The sequence below is a fragment of the Moschus berezovskii genome, chromosome 17, assembly GCF_049115385.1.
Source record: "Moschus berezovskii isolate FMDL1 chromosome 17, NW_MosBer_1.0, whole genome shotgun sequence".
Lineage (NCBI taxonomy): Eukaryota > Metazoa > Chordata > Mammalia > Artiodactyla > Moschidae > Moschus > Moschus berezovskii.
In genome coordinates, this window is record NC_142476.1 from 44,842,449 (window position 1) to 44,859,738 (window position 17,290).

The 17,290-nt window shown below is 50.3% G+C and overlaps 1 protein-coding gene across 4 annotated transcripts in view; it reads left to right on the plus strand.

The window, feature by feature from the left end:
• KCNAB2 (potassium voltage-gated channel subfamily A regulatory beta subunit 2) overlaps positions 1–17,290 on the plus strand; it is a 95,723-nt gene that overhangs the window by 58,900 nt on the left and 19,533 nt on the right. For all 4 annotated transcript variants that reach the window (XM_055419430.2, XM_055419431.2, XM_088845415.1 and 1 more), the window contains 2 exons: positions 7,552–7,595; positions 8,420–8,457. In XM_055419430.2, coding sequence (XP_055275405.1) covers positions 7,552–7,595; positions 8,420–8,457 — 82 coding nt within the window. The remainder of the gene's footprint in view (positions 1–7,551; positions 7,596–8,419; positions 8,458–17,290) is intronic.

Consider the following 17,290-nt stretch of genomic DNA (forward strand, 5'->3'; position numbering starts at 1 on the left):
AAGCAGCTGCTCCCCTAACCCCCAGGCTGCCACCCTAATGGGAGGCACCCTCCCTCCCCCTCCTGCTGTCAGAGGACGGCAATGTCGCTCATTGGTCGCGAGTTACTGGCAGCCCAGCCCTGCCAGACACAGCTGGGCTGGGGGCTCAGGCGGACAGAGCCAGACCAGGGTGGGGCAGAGGATGGACCCGCAGAGAAGGGAGAGAAAATGGCATCGCCCTCCACCCCTGGATTTCTGAGTTCTATCTGGTCAGATCTTTTCTAGCACATTTCTGGAAATTTGACTCCCTTCTGTCTGAGACCACATGGGCTTTTTCTACATCATTGCCTTTGGAAATCTTCACTCCTGGCAGCTCCTTCAGCTTCTGGGGTAAAGTCTTGTCCCAGGCAGAGCAGGGCTTCCAGGGGCAGATGACCTTGGAGCCCGGAAGGAAAGGGGACGTGGTCAGGAGCTGAGTGCCGGCGACATGCAGGTGTCCTTCGTATGCTCGGAGCACGGCCTCAAGGGCCGGGGCCCTGAGGAGCGGCTGGGCCGGCCAGCAGCCAGCAGCCCCAGCCTGGGCACCCGAGGCCGCTTCCGTGCAGTGGCCATGGTAGCCCGGAGTCTGGGACAGCTGTCGGTGCAGAGCCTCCCAGGCGCAGGTGACGCCAGCGTGAAGCAGCCCGGGATGAAGTATAGGTATGCAGTGCGCGGGGCTGGACGGGGCAGGGGTGCCCTCCCCACGGTGTCTAGGGGGGGCTTGGCAGATGTGGGGGGAGAAATAAAATCGAGGTCAGGGTCAGGCCTCAGTTTCCTCCCGATCATTGGTGGGGGGGATGGTGATGCCTTTTCTTTCCTTCTGCCTGTTTGTTTCCCTTCCTGGGGGCAGGGGGTGGGGGTTGTCACTACAGCTGAGCCCCCGCATGTCATACTGTGTGATACTTCCTCTTCCTGGCAGCCCCAAGGCAATGACCAGGTGCCCTGCCCTCCCCCTGGGCACCCAGGCCTCAGGAATGCCCCCTGAGTGGTTTGATGTCTTTGCAGCTAAGCCACCTTGACAAACCTCAGTTTAAGAGTCAGGGATATAGGATGAACCATGTGATAGAGTTAATCTTCCCCCACTTCTTGACCTGAGCCGAACCCCAGACCCAGGTTCCTCTACAGCAGGATTCAGGCTCTGCAGGGCACAGGCAGCGGCTGGAGTTCTCTGCTAAGGGCTCAGGCCAGGCTTCTATGTGCCCCTCTGCTTGGGCCCGGCCCCCCACATGCTCTGGGTGCACTCGCCCTGACTCTGTATGTAGGGAGCATGCAAAGGGCCAGTGTCGGGGGGGGGGGTGGCCTTCCTGAAATTCCTTGCATCCCCCCTTGCCATACCCAGGGTCTTGCTCAGATGCCCAATGGGATGCACCCAGGTGCAAAAGGAGGGCTGGGTCTGAACCCTGGACCCCTGGGTCACCCAGCTAGAGGTCTGGCCTTCCTTTAAATTTTTTATTAATTTTTGTTGAAGGATAGTTGCTTTACAGTGCTGTCTTAGTTTCTTCTGTTTACAGCAAAGTGAATCAAGTTTGTATATGCATATGATGATGATGATGATGATGAAAGTCACACAGTCGTGTCCGACTCTTTGTGACCCCATGGACTGTCCAGAATACTGGAATAGGTAGCCTTTCCCTTCTCCAGGGGATCTTCCCAACCCAGGGATCGAACCCAGGTCTCCCTCATTGCAGGATCCCCTCCTTTTAGGATTTCCTTCCCATTTAGGTCACCACAGCAGGTTAAATAGAGTTCTCTGTGCTATGCATTCGGTTCTCATTAGTGATCTGTTTTATACATAGTATCTATAGTGTATATATGTCAATCCCAGTCTCCCAGTTCCTCTACCCCCTCTTTCTCCCTTGGTACCCATATGTTTGTTCTCCGCATCTGTGTCTCTACTTCTGCTTTGCAAATAACAATGGAATATTATTCAGCCATAAAAACAAATGAAACTGGGTCATTTCTAGAGACACAGATGGACCTAGAGAGTGTCACACAGAGTGAAGGGAGTCAGGAAGGCAAAAACAAACAGATGTATTAGTGCATGTGGAGTCTGGCCTTTCTTACTCACAAGTTTCTCTGCACTTAGAGCCTTGAGCACTTGGAGAATGATGTTCCAGGGAAAGGGTAGTTCTTACCACAAACCATCTTCATGAACCAGAAAAGCTAAGTTAGATCCCTGGTTCCCAACTCTGCTCTCTGAGACTCAAATCACACGGGCCACCAACCTCAGAAAAAGCTGCAGAAGAATCTGGGTGTATTTGAGGAGAATGGGTTTCTAGCTGGTATTGGTTGGTACCAACTTGAAAAGTATTGAAAGAATGGATCCTAAGAAATGAGCTGTGTGGCTTAAACCTCTAGCTTAAACCTTAAACCAGTGCCCAGAAGATGAACCTCATGTGAAGGGCCCGTGTCATAAGTCCCAGGCCTTCTCGAGATGAATTCTGGGATAACAAGGCCTTCTGCATCTCCACCTGTAACCCTCCTGCCCTGGATCTTTGTGGACATTTGACATGCTTTTGTGGGTCTCTGGCATACAGAGCTTTTGTTCCCATCCTCTCAATTCAGTAAGGACAATCCAGAGCAGAATTCTATTCTAGAAACTCTGGTGGTTTATCTTTTGTTAAGTGGGAACCGAAAACTAAGAGCAAACAGAATCTATTTTTTAGGTTAGATATATGTTACCTGCCAAAACTTTTAAGTCAATCCTAAGATCAAAAAAATGAGACCATTTCTAAAAGTATGAAGGACAATGTACACAGGAAATGTGGCTATTGACAGGATTTCCCTGCCAAGATCTTAAGATCCATTGAAGACTGGACATCAAAGAGCCTGAATGCTTAAGATTACTGTGTGCACCTGTGTGTACATCCGTGTGTGTGTGCATCTGTGTGTGCACCTGTGTGTGCATCTGTGTGTGTGCACCAGTGTGTGTGCACCAGTGTGTGTGCACCTGTGTGTATCGATCTGTGTGTGTGTTTCTCTGTATATCTGCAACTGTGTATGCATGTCTGTGTGTACCAGCGTGTATGGATCTCTGTGTGCATTGGTGTAGGTGCATCTATGTGTGCATCTGTGTGTGTGCACCAGTGTGTGTGTACCTGTGTGTATGTGTATCTGTGTATGTGCATGCCTGTGTATGTGTGTGTGTGTGACACACTGGAGGCACTGAAGGCAAGACAGGCAGCGTAGGGAGGTGCTTGCTGGGCCAGAGGGTTCAGAGTCTGAGACCCCAGCCCCAGCTTTCCACCCTGGGGGACCCCACCTGTCCTTACAGGTGGCACAGCCTGGGGAGCTTACCTTGGCTGTAAGAGGGGGAAGGTAGGCTCATTTCCCTGTAGGTGTGTAGTCTCAGAGCTGAAATGGAAGTCAGAACCCAAACCACCAGACACCTCTGCTGAGCATGGGGTCCCTGCCTGACCGGGTTGTTCCATGATGACTCTCCCAGGATCACAGCCAGGGTACATGCAGGTGGGAGCTACAGGGGGCCTCATCCAGGACCACCCACTACTGACCACCTCCTTAAGGAGCTGGCCCTTCACAGTGGCACTGAGGGTGATGTGGCCTGTACCACCAGGGTGCCACATTCTTGCCAAAGGGCCCCTTTGTCACTGAGCAATAGAGGTGCTCAGTGTGGAGGAGGGGAGACACCAAGACCTGTGAGTAAAAAGAGGGTCCAGCATTGGATCCTGAGGGTCTGGCCCCAAGACCTGGGCTTCTCAGCCCCATGTTACACCAACAAGCACCCCCAGGACCTGTGGCTGCCAGATGCAATCTGATGGCAAAGGTCTGGTAACCCAGGTCCATCGTAGGGAGCCTGGAATCTGGGGGCGGGCAGGGCTGTAAACAGATAATCCCCTGCAGGGTGACAGCCGACAGGAAACCCCAGCATCCCTGTCCATCAAACCATCTCCAAGGCCAAGTTGCTTTCCATCACCTGACCACATTTTTGTCCTCCGCCCAGATGGCTGAAGTTAAAGGCCCGGAACAGCTATTTTTAAAGGATGTGTAATTGCCTAGAATGTGAAATGCAGTGTTTAAGGGTGTGGCCCATCGGGGTGGGGGGGTAGGGAGTGCTACATGATAAACGTCACTGTTTTCCTCCAGCAAAGGTTAAATCCCTGAGTCCTCATTAGCCATTTTTCCAGACCACAGGAGGGACAGGAGACAAATTAATAAAGACTAACATTATCAGGGTTTAGGGATTTAGCCAACTATTTTATCACTGTGGCGAGTTTTAATTAGGGGAAGAAAACCTGTAGGAACTGGTTTCCCCATGTAGAAAGTTTTGAGTGGCAGCATGTCTCCAGCCCAGCTCCACACGAGGCTGTGCTCTGTTGGGCTGCCCCCACCCCCACCAAGCTGCCGTATTTATAAAGCTTCCAGCCCGGAGATACCCTGCCCTTTCTCATTCCTCCTCTGCAGGCCTGGCAGCGGATGGCAGAACTAATACCATCATTTTAACGGGGAAACAACTTGAGCGGGGTAATTGCAGCATGGCGCAGTGTCCTAGTTTTGCTAAATTATTCCTGTGGGCGGTGGGTGGAGCCACAGCTGCATCACCAAGCACCCTACATCCGTCCCAGAAAACTCGGAGCCCCTTCTGATGGGCAAAGGCGGTCGCCTCTCTTCAACCACCGACACAGGTGGGCTCAGCCTGCTGTCCTGTGTCCTCACCTGTCTGCTGCTAAAGCCGCCCAGCCCCTGAACAAGCTGTACGTGCTGGCACTTGGTTGCACGCTGATGAAGGGCAGTTGCAGGAGGATGGGCCTAAAACTTCACCTTCTGCAGAGCCTGGCTGGGAAATCTCTCCTCCACCATCATGCCTGGGGGTGGTTTTAGAGAGGCTGGGGATTCAGTCTCCCTCCCAGCACCTGGATTTATACAGACCGGGTGCCCAAGTCTTCAAACACCCAGGCATCACAAACAAGTTTCTAAAGGTTTTCATGACTATACTCATTTCCAGGGAAGGGGCTTCTCAAAGGGGTTTATGACACAAAATGGTTAAGACCACCGATTGGAACTTTTAGTCCCTGATGTTTTGTTATCAGACCACTCCTAAGCAGCATTCTAATTTCTCACCACAAGTATTTTCTCACTGGTGTGAGATAAACTAGCTAACCTGCTAAAAAGAACTGGCCTGATGCAGGGTCTATAAGTGATGTCATTGTGCTTTTCTTTCTCTCTTTAATTCCTTTTTAATTCCTATTTCTTTATACATAACAAAACACAAGTTCACTTTCTTGATGTAGCAAGCAACATCAATTCAAGCATGATTTAAACTATATAAGAAAATGTTTAAAGAATGTGTTCGACTCATCAGCTCTTGAATTTCATACATACTGTATTTCAGATCTCTCCTCTCAAGTCTGAAGCTAAATCAAGAATATTCCAAGTATTTTTTCCCTGTTTTTGGAGATATAATTGACCCATAACATTGTATAAGTTTAAGGTACAATGTGATGATTTGACGCATTTACCTGTTGTGACGTGATCTCCACCATTGGTTTAGTTAACATCTGTCACCTCACGGAGTTAGGAACCGCGCCTCTTTCTAGGATCATAAACCAGGTGACTCTGGGTTGAAATGTGCAAGCAAAGCTGAGGGCATTAGTAGATTATTTCATTGATTTATAGGGAAAAAAAATGGGGAGGGAACTTGAGTTCCCTTCTTAACATGGTAACATTTAAAGCCTATTTGATTTATACATTGTTTCTCAAATAAGGAAAAGGCTGGAGTCCACCCCCCACCCTACCCCAGTTCTGTGCTCTCTTGAAAATGAGACTCCTGCAGGGTCAGTGTTCTCTGTCCCTTTGCCCAGGCGCACATGTTATCCCATTTCATCCTCACAGCAACCCCCTGAGAGAGGCAGCATCCCAAGCCCAATCTATCGATGAGCTCACTGAGGCTTCAGGTGGTTACATGATACACCCAGGGGCAGGCATACAGCCAGGAAGGTCGAAGCAGGGTTTGAACTACAGCTTCTGAGCCTCTGCCTGTAGCCACTGCCAATCCACTCCCCTCCCTGGAAATGAAAACAGCTGCTATCATGTCCTCATTTAGGAAAACTACCAGCATATCCTGTAGGAACAGTGGCCCAGTGGCTGGACTGATTTTAATGGAAATGTAACGAGAAAGCTGGGCAATTTAGAACTACTTAAATTTGGTGACAAACTGTTATCAAACTGCTTACGAATTTATTCTATCCACCCCCGATCAACAACCAGCTGTGATGTGGGCAGGGTCCAGGGACCATGTAACCAGAGAAACTGAGGCTACAGAAGGTCAGAGAGGGGAGGGCCAAGCTAGCCCCACACCTGCTTCCCAGGGGGCCACTCACATGGCGTAGAAAAAGAGGACACAGCACCCACTGAAGTTAGAAACATCCAGGGGCCGTGGGAAAGGAGGCTGGGGTCCACCCTATGCATATCTCACAGCTCTGGCTTCCCACCCGTGGGGTATCACAGCTCGGGCTGGTCCAAGGACCGGGATGTCTCAGGAAGGAGGTGGACTCGCACCCTGCCACTTGTCAACCTCACCATCTGGGCGGCTTCCATAAAGGGCTGGAGGGGGGCCACCACTGGGGTGGGGAGCATGTTCTCAAAGTCTGGGTGGAATCCAGCTTTCTCCCCAGGGTGCTCTTCTGTAAAACAGAATATCAGAAAAAGGGGATTGCCTGCTGCACTGAGCTTTTGGGGAATCGACGACAGGGCCACCCTGCCCGCTGCTGTCTGGCAGGCTCCAGCCCAGCCAGCCTTGGCAGGAGGGATGGGCCAGGCCGGACAGGAAGCCCAGGCCTCAGCAGGGCACTGCTGCCCTCCGTGACCCCCTGAGGGCATCAATGACAGCCTGCAGCTGGTCCCCATGGACCTGGGACAGGCCCCATCTGGCAGGCGCTAAGCAGGCCTGTAGTGGGGCCCCGGGCAGCCTGCGCAGCTGTGGCCACTAATCCTGACCAGGACGTGTGCCGCCAGGGGTCAGTCTGGCTCTTGCCCTCCTCTGTGGCTCTGGCTGGGGGTCAGGCCTGCTGTGGGCATGGGCACCCCTCAGTGGAGCTCTCATTTCCCCCCATTCCTCCTGCAGAGAGACAGGGCCGGGGGCCACATGGCCCAAGGGATGTGAGACTAGCTTGTCCTGTACTCCACGAAGAGGGGAAGTGAAGATACACAAAACAGAAACGTGACACTGAAGAAATACAAAGAGAAGCTTCTCACGAGAGAGGGGCCGCAAGGCCTGAACCAGTCTTGTTTCAGCATGAGACAACTCGGGGCCCATTCCATGTTTTCTCCCCACGATGGCTTCTGGGGCCCTGCGGCGGTCACAGCATGGCCTGGCCCAGCAATGTGGCTGTGCATGTGGGGGTGGAGGACAGTTGGCCCTTTACGGCAGGGTGGGTGAGCAACAGGCTTCTCTCCAAAGGACCCCTGGCCTTCAGAGCCTTAAACGACATGCATGGGGGATTTGGGATACTGGGCAGTGGAAACAATGGGTCCTCCCCTGAGCTGCTGAGAACTTACACCACATTTGTCTTCCAGGAACCTGGGCAAGTCAGGCCTGCGGGTCTCCTGCCTGGGGCTCGGTGAGTGTGGGGGCCTCTTGGTGCCATGGTGCCCATGGAAGCAGGGGCGGTGGGAAGGCTGAAGGGGTCACCTCTGGGGGTGAGGGGAGGGAGCTGCATCTGGAGCCAGGATTGGGGGGAAAGAGAGGCTTGGTTGCCTTGGCAACCAGGAGGCCATGGGGAAGGGGCCTAAGACAGGGATGGGGACAGAGATGCAGCCTTAGTGAACACCAGGGCGCTCTGCACACACAGCCCCCTCCCCAGCAGCAGAGAACCAAGGAAGCCCCTTGTCCCTGAAGCCGGCACCTTCTTTCCTTTCATAACAGGGTCCCTCACGAAGAGCAGTTGGATTTTGCCCTTTTTTCCTTTTGCCAGATATGATCTCAGTTCCGAGAAGATGCTGTCCCTCCACCTCACAGTACATACGTACACCCACACACACACACACATATACACATACGCACCACCCAGCAGGCGTGAGGACACAGCTGTCAGACCAGCGCATCTTCAAAGAGACAGCCCTAGCCTTGCTGCCCACAGGGTGTCCCCGGAATAGGAGTTGCAGTGGCAAGAGCCCCAACAAACCCATCACAGTCCGCCAGCCAGCTGCCCGCTCTGAGCGCTTACTGTCCCCTTGGTTCCTTGGCCCCAAGAGACAGAGACTTGCCCCAAAGGCCAGGGGCCCAGCACACGTGCCCAGCACATGCTCTCATAGAGCAGCAAGGTGGCCCGTGGCTGCCTTCTCCCCCCACCACCGTGTCCTGCTACCCAAGGTCTAAGCACCCTGGGGAGAACTAGCATCCCTGGGGACATTCTCTGACTTCAGCTTGTGTCTCTCCTTCCAGGAACATGGGTGACCTTCGGAGGCCAGATCACCGACGAGGTGAGATGGGGCTCCCTTGTTCCCCCAGGCCCCGGGGAGGGCCACCGAGCACGTGGTAAAGTCGTCCTAATGTACCAGGTGGTCTGCGCTCAGGGCGGCCTCCATGGTCCCTCCTTGTTTCTCCAGGGTGCCCTGGGGGACAGCAGAAAGGGTGAGCCAGGCAATGGTGCCAACACCTAGCAGCTGGGTGCCTTGAAGCTTCAGCAGATCCTTTAAAGTCACATAAATTCAGGTTTCTTATCTGTGTGACACCCGCCCCACAGTTAGGGGAATTCCAAGAGAGCTCACTTTCCGAATCATCAAGCCCTATGCGATCTCTGCTGCTGCTACAGAGGATGCCCATGTGGCTTTGAAACTTCAGTAAATATCTGTCAAGAGCATTTAGAATGCAGATTGTGGGACTTCCCTGGTGGTCCAGTGGCTAAGACTCCCCGTTCCCAATGCAGAGGGCCTGGGTTCGATCCCTGGTCAGGAAACTAGACACCACGTGCCACAGCTAAAGATCTTGCATGCTGCCACGAAGCTCAAAGGTCATGCATTCTGTAACTAAGACCCAGCACAGCCGAATTTTTAAAAATTAGAATGTAGATTTGCAAATTTGCTGCAAACTGAAGATCAAGCAGATGAACGTTTGACTGAGCTGCTAACTGCGCATGCCCCAGAGCCAGCGTTCGTGGGATGCACTGCCACAGGATGGACCTGCTGGGGCTTCTCTCCCCACCCTGGGATGCAGCATGGCCAGTGTCTGTTCTGAAAAGGATGATGATTCCCAGGCTGGTATGCACTTCTGGGCAGGAAGTGAGTATCTTGGAAGTGAGAACGGTGGTATTTGCTCAGAGAGCTCAGAACCTCTGCACGAGATGCTGTCTGCCTTCACGTCCACCCTGCTTACTGTTGGGAAGGTTGCATTTAAGAAATGAATGGGCACTCAGTCATGTCCAACTCTCTGAGACCCCGTGGACTGTAGCCCACCAGTCTCCTCTGTCCATGGGATTCTCCAGGCAGGAATACTGGAGTGGGTTGCCATACCCTCCTCCAGGGGATCTTCCCAACCCAAGGATTGAACTCGTATCTCTTGTGTCTTCTGCATTGGCAGGCAGGTCTTTTACCACTGTGCCACCTGGGAAGCCCTTAAAAAGAGACCTTTAGCTATGGTTGCTCAGCTACTTTTCGAGGGGAAAGCTTGGCTTCTGTCACCATCTAGATGCATTGCATTTGCATTCTGGTTCCTTTTGTGACCGTAGCTGTTACAGAACTGTTGATATTCACCCCTGCTCTGAGGTTCCAGGTCTGAGCTATCTCAGGGTAAAGTTGGCAGTTTTTAAGGTGCAGGTAATTGTTTCACTTCAGCCACCAGATTGGTTCCAAGCACTTAGAAGGTCGGAGCCCTGGAGTCCACGTGCTTTACCCCAAATAAATTGAGTCTGATTCCCCTGCTTCCTTCTCAATGTGGAAGAATTCTGTCAAGGATGAGGCTTCATTTCTGAATGGCATTAATAGCTACACTGTGTGCGATGTCCTTGTGGGAAAGATACAGAGAAGTGGTCGGATGGTAACCATCCAATTAGGTGACTTTTTCAGCAACAGATCCATTGCAGCCAAAGAATATTGATTAATGACCCAATGACAGCCACAGCTGGCTCCGGCCTCCCCCGTGTCCCTATCAGGGACGTGGTGACATGTATGAAGACATTGGAAGTCGTTTGCAAATGACACAAAGCTGGAAGGACGGTGGATACAACAGATGACAGATTCAGGGTTCTAAAAGGCCCTGACAGGTGAAAATGATTGAACAAAAGAGCAACCAGAATTTTTGTATTAAATCCTACAGTTAGTGTCCCAAAAAATCAATACATCAGACTAAGGGGCCCACCTTGCTGCAGTTCAGATGATGAATGCCTGGATTTTATTCTTTAGCTGACTGCCTAGTCTGAGCCAGCGGGGTTAGTGCCGCAAGGAGGCAAAGCAAAAACCATCTGGGCTGCAGAGAAACACGTGTGCGGCCCCAGGCCCACTGGGCAGTCCAGCTGGGTGACCCCACCTGGAGCACTGTGTCCCTTACTAAGTTCATGTCAAAAGGAAGGCATTCAGCATGCTGTGGAATTCAGAAACAGAGTTCTGTTTTTAGAGTTACTTCCTGTGTACAAGACACTGTGCCCAGATGCCAGGGAGACCCAGAAATGAGGAACCAGTGGATTTACTGTGGCAGAGGGGTGTTCCCTGGCTGGACTTGGAAAACATCAGTAAGTGACGGCCCCAGGGCCAAAGCTGGTCCCCAGCCTTTATTCTTTTTATTTTTTGTTTTTCCTTTCTTCTTAAATATATGAAACGTAAAATTTGCCATTTTAATCACTTTTCTTGTAGTTAAAATAAGCATAATGTAAAATGTGCCATGTTAACCATTTTTTAAATATACAGTTATTAAGTATACAGTTATCTTGAAGTAAACAGGTATTAAGTACATTAACTTTGCCATGCAACCATCACCACATTCTATTTCCAGCATTTTTCATCACCCCAAACAGAAACTCGGTACCCAGTAAGCCAGAACCCCCCAGTCCTTGGTCACCTCTCATCCACCCTCTGCCTCTCTAGATTCCACAGCCATTTTTGTAAATAAAGTTTTTTCAGCAGGCAGCCACATCAGTCCATTTACATATTGTCTGTGGCTGCTTTCAGGCTATGAGGGCTGAATGGATTAGTTGCCACAGAGACCATCTGGTCTGAAAAGCCTGAAATATTTACCCTTCAGCCTCTTTACAGAAAAGGATCGCTGTCAGCCATCCTTTGGGGTCACAGCAGCATCTGTGAATATCTGTGAGTTGCTGTCCCAGGGAAGGGGACTTCCATGGGTCAGGCAGGGATGCAGGTAGCACTGTTAGTAGACCTCACATCACATGGCAAAGTGCCAGAGCTGCCCTGGACAGAACCAGGTTTCCAAACTCGTTCAGTGCCCTTTCTGTGATCTCACACAGCTGCTCAGGTAGAAAATGCCCCCTTGGGCCTGTGTTCCAAGCAGCCTGGTCAATAAAAATTTAATACAAATAGTGGCTGAGAACCTTACATTTATTATGGCTCTCAATCCTCTATCAACTCAGAGAGGTGGGTGCTGTTATCCCATTCCAAAGAAGCAGGACCTCCAGACTGAGCAGGTGCCCAAGGTCACACCTGGAGAGCGATGCAAGGGGACCCCGCCTGGGCTCCTTGCCTCAGAGCCAGCAGCCCCTCCCAGATCTGGGGCAGGACGCTGTCCCCTAGTGGGGGTGACAGGGAGGTGGGCCCACATGTCTTCCAAAGTTCCTTCTGCCTCCAGCCTCTGAGACTCTGACATTGGAAATAACTGAAAAGTCGCAAAACAGAAACTCCATTACACAAAACAGGATGCACCCACAGAGAGAAAGTCTTAGAAGCCATGTTTTGATGACTGACACGGAGACAGGACCGTGATGAAACAGCACAGAAGACTGCAGGGACAGCCGTCTGTATGTCACAGTTGCAGCGCTGCAGGGAAAACCATATGACTGTTGTTCAGTCGCTCAGTCACGTCTGACTCTTTGTGACCCCATGGACTGCGCACACCAGGCTTCCCTGTCCTTCACCATCTCCTGGAGCCTGCTCAAACTCATGTCCATCGAATCGGTGATGCCACCCAATCATCTCCTCCTCTGTTGCCCCGTCTCCTCCTGCCCTCAATCTTTCCCAGCATCAGGGTCTTTTCCAAGAGTCAGCTCTTCACATCAGGTGGCCAAAGTATCGGAGCTTCAGCTTCAGCATCAGTCCTTCCAATGAATATTCAGGGTTGATTCCTTAAGATTGACTGGTTTAATCTCCTTGCAGTCCAAGGGACTCTGAAGAGTCTTCTCCAATACCACTGGAAAGCATTTATTTAGAAAAATCTGGAAAAGAAATTACACCAAAATCATAGCAGACCAAAAATCAGCCCTGAAAATTCCCAGATTCCCCCATTCTCTTTCTGTTCACAGTCACCCAGGTGCTGTCCTGGGTGTAATTAGGATTGTTTTCAGATCTTTCTTTCTTCCTTTGTCAGTTCATGCTGTCTGAGCTACCTGCCGAGGGTCAGGTCCCTGCCCTTGGGCTGCTCTCTGTCTGGAGAGTGGGACAGATCACAGATCCTAAACATATCCTATTTAAAAAAAACTGAATAATCAGCGTAATCTGGTTTTTAATTTTATTTATTTATGTATTTGTTTTTGGCTGTGCTGACTCTTTGTTGCTGTGCATGCAGGCTTCTCATTGCAGTGGTTTTTCTTGTCGTGGAACATGGGTTCTAGAGTGTGCAGACTTCAGTAGTTGCAGCTCCCAGGCTGTACAGCACAGGCTTAGGTGCTCCGCAGCATGTGGTGTCTTCCCTGATCAGGGATCGAACCCTTGTCAGGGATCGAAGCTGTGTCTCCTGCGCTGGCAGTTGGATTCCTTACCATTGAGCCCCCAGGGAAACCTCGTAAACACATCTTAATCCCGATTAGACTATGTTAAATGAACAATGAAGAATGCATTCTTTTCCTGTGGCTGCTGTAAGAAATTAACCACTAACCACATGGTTTAGAACAATAGACATTTATTCTCTCATGGTTTTGGAGGCCAAAATCCAAAATTGGTATCGCTAGGCTGAAATTAAGGTCAGCAGGGCCACGCTTCCAGTGGAGGCTTCAGGGGAAAATCCTTCCTGACTCTTGCAGTGTCTGGGGGCTGCCTACAGTCCTTGGCTTATGGCCACACCACCCCAGCCTCTGCCTCTGTGGTCACATCCTCTTCTCCTGTCTGTGTCAAATCTCCTGCAACCTCCCTTTTATAAGGACACCTGTGGTGGCGTTTAGGACTCACATGGCTCATTCAGGTGCTTCCCAGGTAGCGCAGTTGTTAAGAATCCACCTGCCAATGCAAGAGACTTGAATTCAATCCCTGGGTAGGGAAGATCCCCTGGAGAAGGAAGGAAATGGCAACCAACTCCAGTATTCTTGCCTGGAGAATCCCATGGACAGAGGAGCCGGTGGTCTACAGTCCATGGGGTCGCAAAGAGTCAGACACGACTGAGCGACAGACCCAACTGAGCGACTAAGCACGCATAGCTCATTCAGGAGAATCCCCCTTAATTTAATCACATCTGTAAATGTAACACGAATGTTACCTAAGGTGACATTCACAGATTCTGGGACCTGCTATCTTTGGGAGCCATTATTTAGCTGACTGCAGAGACCAGGAAAACAGAGAAAGGAGGACTGGAGGCAGACATGAGAGAGTAAGCCACTTGATGACCCAGAGCATTCCAGCCCAGGGAACAGAGAGGAAGAAAGGAGGAGAAACAGGAGGAGGAGGAGGCAGGGCGGGCTCCTGGAGAGAAGGCAGTTGTTTTGGAAATGCTGTTACACTTGAGCCCCAGGAGGGAGGAGAGGAACCAGTCTATTCTAGTGGGGGGCAGGAATCCAGAAAAGTCCCCCACCGAGGAGCCTTCCTACTCTGATGACAGCAGCTGACTGACGGGGGTAGCTTTGACCTGCTCAGCCTCAGAAACCTTTGGGATTCACTGCCAGTATTTGAAACATTTCAAAACATTGAAATATTTTACACCCTCTCCCCAAAATCAACACCTTCAGATAGGTAGATGACACCACATTCCTGGCAGAAAGCAAAGAGGAACCAAAGAGCCACTAGATGAAGGTGAAAGAGGAAAGTTAAAAGGCTGGCTTAAAACTCAACATTCAGAAAACTAAGATCATAGCATCTGGTCTCATCACTTCATGGCAAATAGATGGATTAACAATGGAAACAGTGGCAGATTTTCTTTTCTTGGGCTCCAAAATCACTGTGGATGGTGACTGCAGCCATGAAATTCAAAGATGCTTGCTCCTTGGAAGAAAAGCTATGACAAACCTAGACAGAGTATTAAAAAGCAGAAACGTCACTTTGCCGACAAATGTCCGTATTGTCAAAGCTATGGTTTTTCCAGTAGTCATGTATGGATGTGAAAGTTAGACCATAAAGAAGGCTGAGTGCCGAAGAATCAATGCTTTCAAATGCTGGTGTTGGAGAAGACTCTTGAGAGTCCCTTGGACAGCAAAGAGTTCAAACCAGTCAATCCTAAAGGAAATCAACCCTAAATATTCATTGGAAGGACTGGGACTGAAGCTGAAGCCCCAGTACTTTGGCCACCGGATGAGAAGAACTAACTCATTGGAAAAGACCCTGATTCTGGGAAGGATTGAGGGAAGGAGAAGAAGGGGACAACAGAGGATGAGATGGTTGGATGGCATCACCAACTCAATGGACATGAGTTTGAGCAAACTCCAGAAGATAGTGAAAGATTGGGAAGCCGAAGAGTCTGACATGACTTAGCAACTGAACACAACCCCAATATCCTGGATTTCTGGCGTCTCTTGAAAAATAAAGGGATTTGGTCGCACCAGTTACCTGCCCATAGGCAGCTGTTGAGCCTCCCCTTCACCCCACTGACAGCCACTGAGCACTGGCCTCCCTCTCCATACCTTCCTGGCCAGTGGGGCTTCTGTGTTTGGTGTTATGAGAAGCTCCTAGAAGCCACAATTGGCTGGCTTTCTGTCCTACAGTTTTTGAGGGTTAAATATGGATTGGCAAAAAAAGTTCATTCAGGTTTTTCCATAGGATCTAGGGACTTCCCTGGTGGTCCAGTGGTTAAGACTCCATGCTTCCAATGCAAGGTGCATGGGTTTGATCCCTGGTCAGGGAACTAAGATCCCATATGCTGTGCAGAACAGCCAAGAACAATTTTTTTTTAAATCTTATATGGAAAAACTCAAATGAACTTTTCGGCCCACCCAGTATTATTCACTGTACCCTGGGCTGGCCTGAGAGGGAAGATTGGTGCTCTGAGTTGAGCTTCGAGAAATGGCTAGTGGAGGAGTTTGGATCCATAACCCCTGCTCAGAAGGATGCCTGCTCTGTCCAGAAAGCCAGAGAGTTCGTTCTCCACTGCATCTTGGAGGGAGCTATCAGTTGCAGGCAGATTTCCTCGGCTCCTTGCCTGGAGAAGCACAGGCCAAGGCCAGAGAGTTATCTGAGGACGACAGTTTCTCCATCTGCAAACAATCACACTTCACCCCCTGCAGTTGCTGGGAAGAATTTAAGGGATATGACCTCACAGAAACATTCTAGCTGTAGTTTGCATTCGGTCTCATAACTTCATGGCAAATAGATGGGGAAACAATGGAAACAGTGACAGGCTTTATTTTCTTGGGTTCCAAAATCACTGCAGATGGTGACTGCAGCCATGAAATTAAAAGACACTTGCACCTTGACAACATATTAAAAATCAGAGACATTACTTTGCTGATAAAGGTTGGTCTCGTCAAATGAAAGTCATTCAGTCATGTCTGACTCTTTGCAACCCCATGTTTTGTACAGTTCATGGAATTCTCCAGGCCAGAACATTGGAGTGGATAGCTGTTCCCTTCTCCAGGGGATCTTTGGATCTTCCCAACCCAGGGATCGAACCCAGGTCTCCTGCATTGCAGGCAGATTCTTTACCAGCTGAGCCACCAGGGAAATCCAAGAATACTGGAGTGGGTAACCTATCCCTTCTCCAGTGCATCTTCCTGACCCAGGAATCGAACCGGGGTCTCCTGCATTGCAGGAGGATTCTTTACCAGCTGAGCTACCAGGGCTGTGGTTTTTCCAGTAGTCATGGTCATGTATGGATGTGACAGTTGGACCATAAAGAAAGCTGAGCACTGAAGAACTGATGCTTTTGAACTGTGGTGTTGGAGAAGACTCTTGACAGTCCCTTGGACTCCATGAAGATCAAACCAGTCAATCCTAAAGGAAATCAACCCTGAATATTCATTGGAAGGACTGATGCTGAAGCTGAAGCTCCAATACTTTGGCCACATGATGCGAAGAACTGACTCTTTAGGAAATACCCTGATGCTGGGAAAAATTGAAGGTGGGAGGAGAAGGGGACAACAGAGGATGAGATGGTTGGATGGCATCACCAACTCAATGGACATGAGTTTGAGCAAGCTCCGGGAATTGGTAATGACAGGTAAGCCTGGCGTGCTGTAGTCCATGGGGTCACAAAGAGTCAGACACGACTGAGCAACTGAACTGAACTGATCCTGCCAAGTTTTATCATGCCCCTGTTGTGGTCTATGTTCATTTCCCAGGACAGTCAGAACAAAGTCCCACAAACTGGGTGGCGTAAAACAATGGAAATTTCTTCACAGTTCTGGAGGCCAGAAGTTCAAAGTCAAGGTGTCCGCAGGGCCGCACTGCCTCCAAGCCTCTGAAGAAATTCCATTCCTGTCCCCCAGATCTGCTGGAGGTTGGCCATTCTTGGCATTCCTTGGACTGTAGACCCTTTACCCTAACCTCTGCCTCCATCTTCACATGGCTTCTTCCCTGTGTGTCTGCATCTATTCATATAAACACACCACTCGTGTTGGATGTAGGACTCACCATAATGCAGTGTGACCTCGTCTGAACTGATCACATGTGCAAAATCCCCACTGGTAAACAAGGTCACATCCTGAGGGTCTATGTGGACGTGAATTTGGGGGACAGGATTCAACTCAGTACAGGTGCTAAGCCCTGTGATAACCCAACAGGCAGGGTCCCTGCTCACAAGAAATTCACAATCCATGGGATTTCCCTGGTGGTCCAGTAGTTAAGACTCCACACTTCCACTGCAGAGAGCACGGGTTCAATTCCTGGTCAGGGAACTGAGATCTCACTTGCCGTGTGCTTGCCAAGTTGTTTCAGTCGTGTCCAGCTCTTTGCAACCCTATGGACTGTAGCCCGCCATGCTCCTCTGTCTATGGGATTCTCCAAGCAAGAATACTGG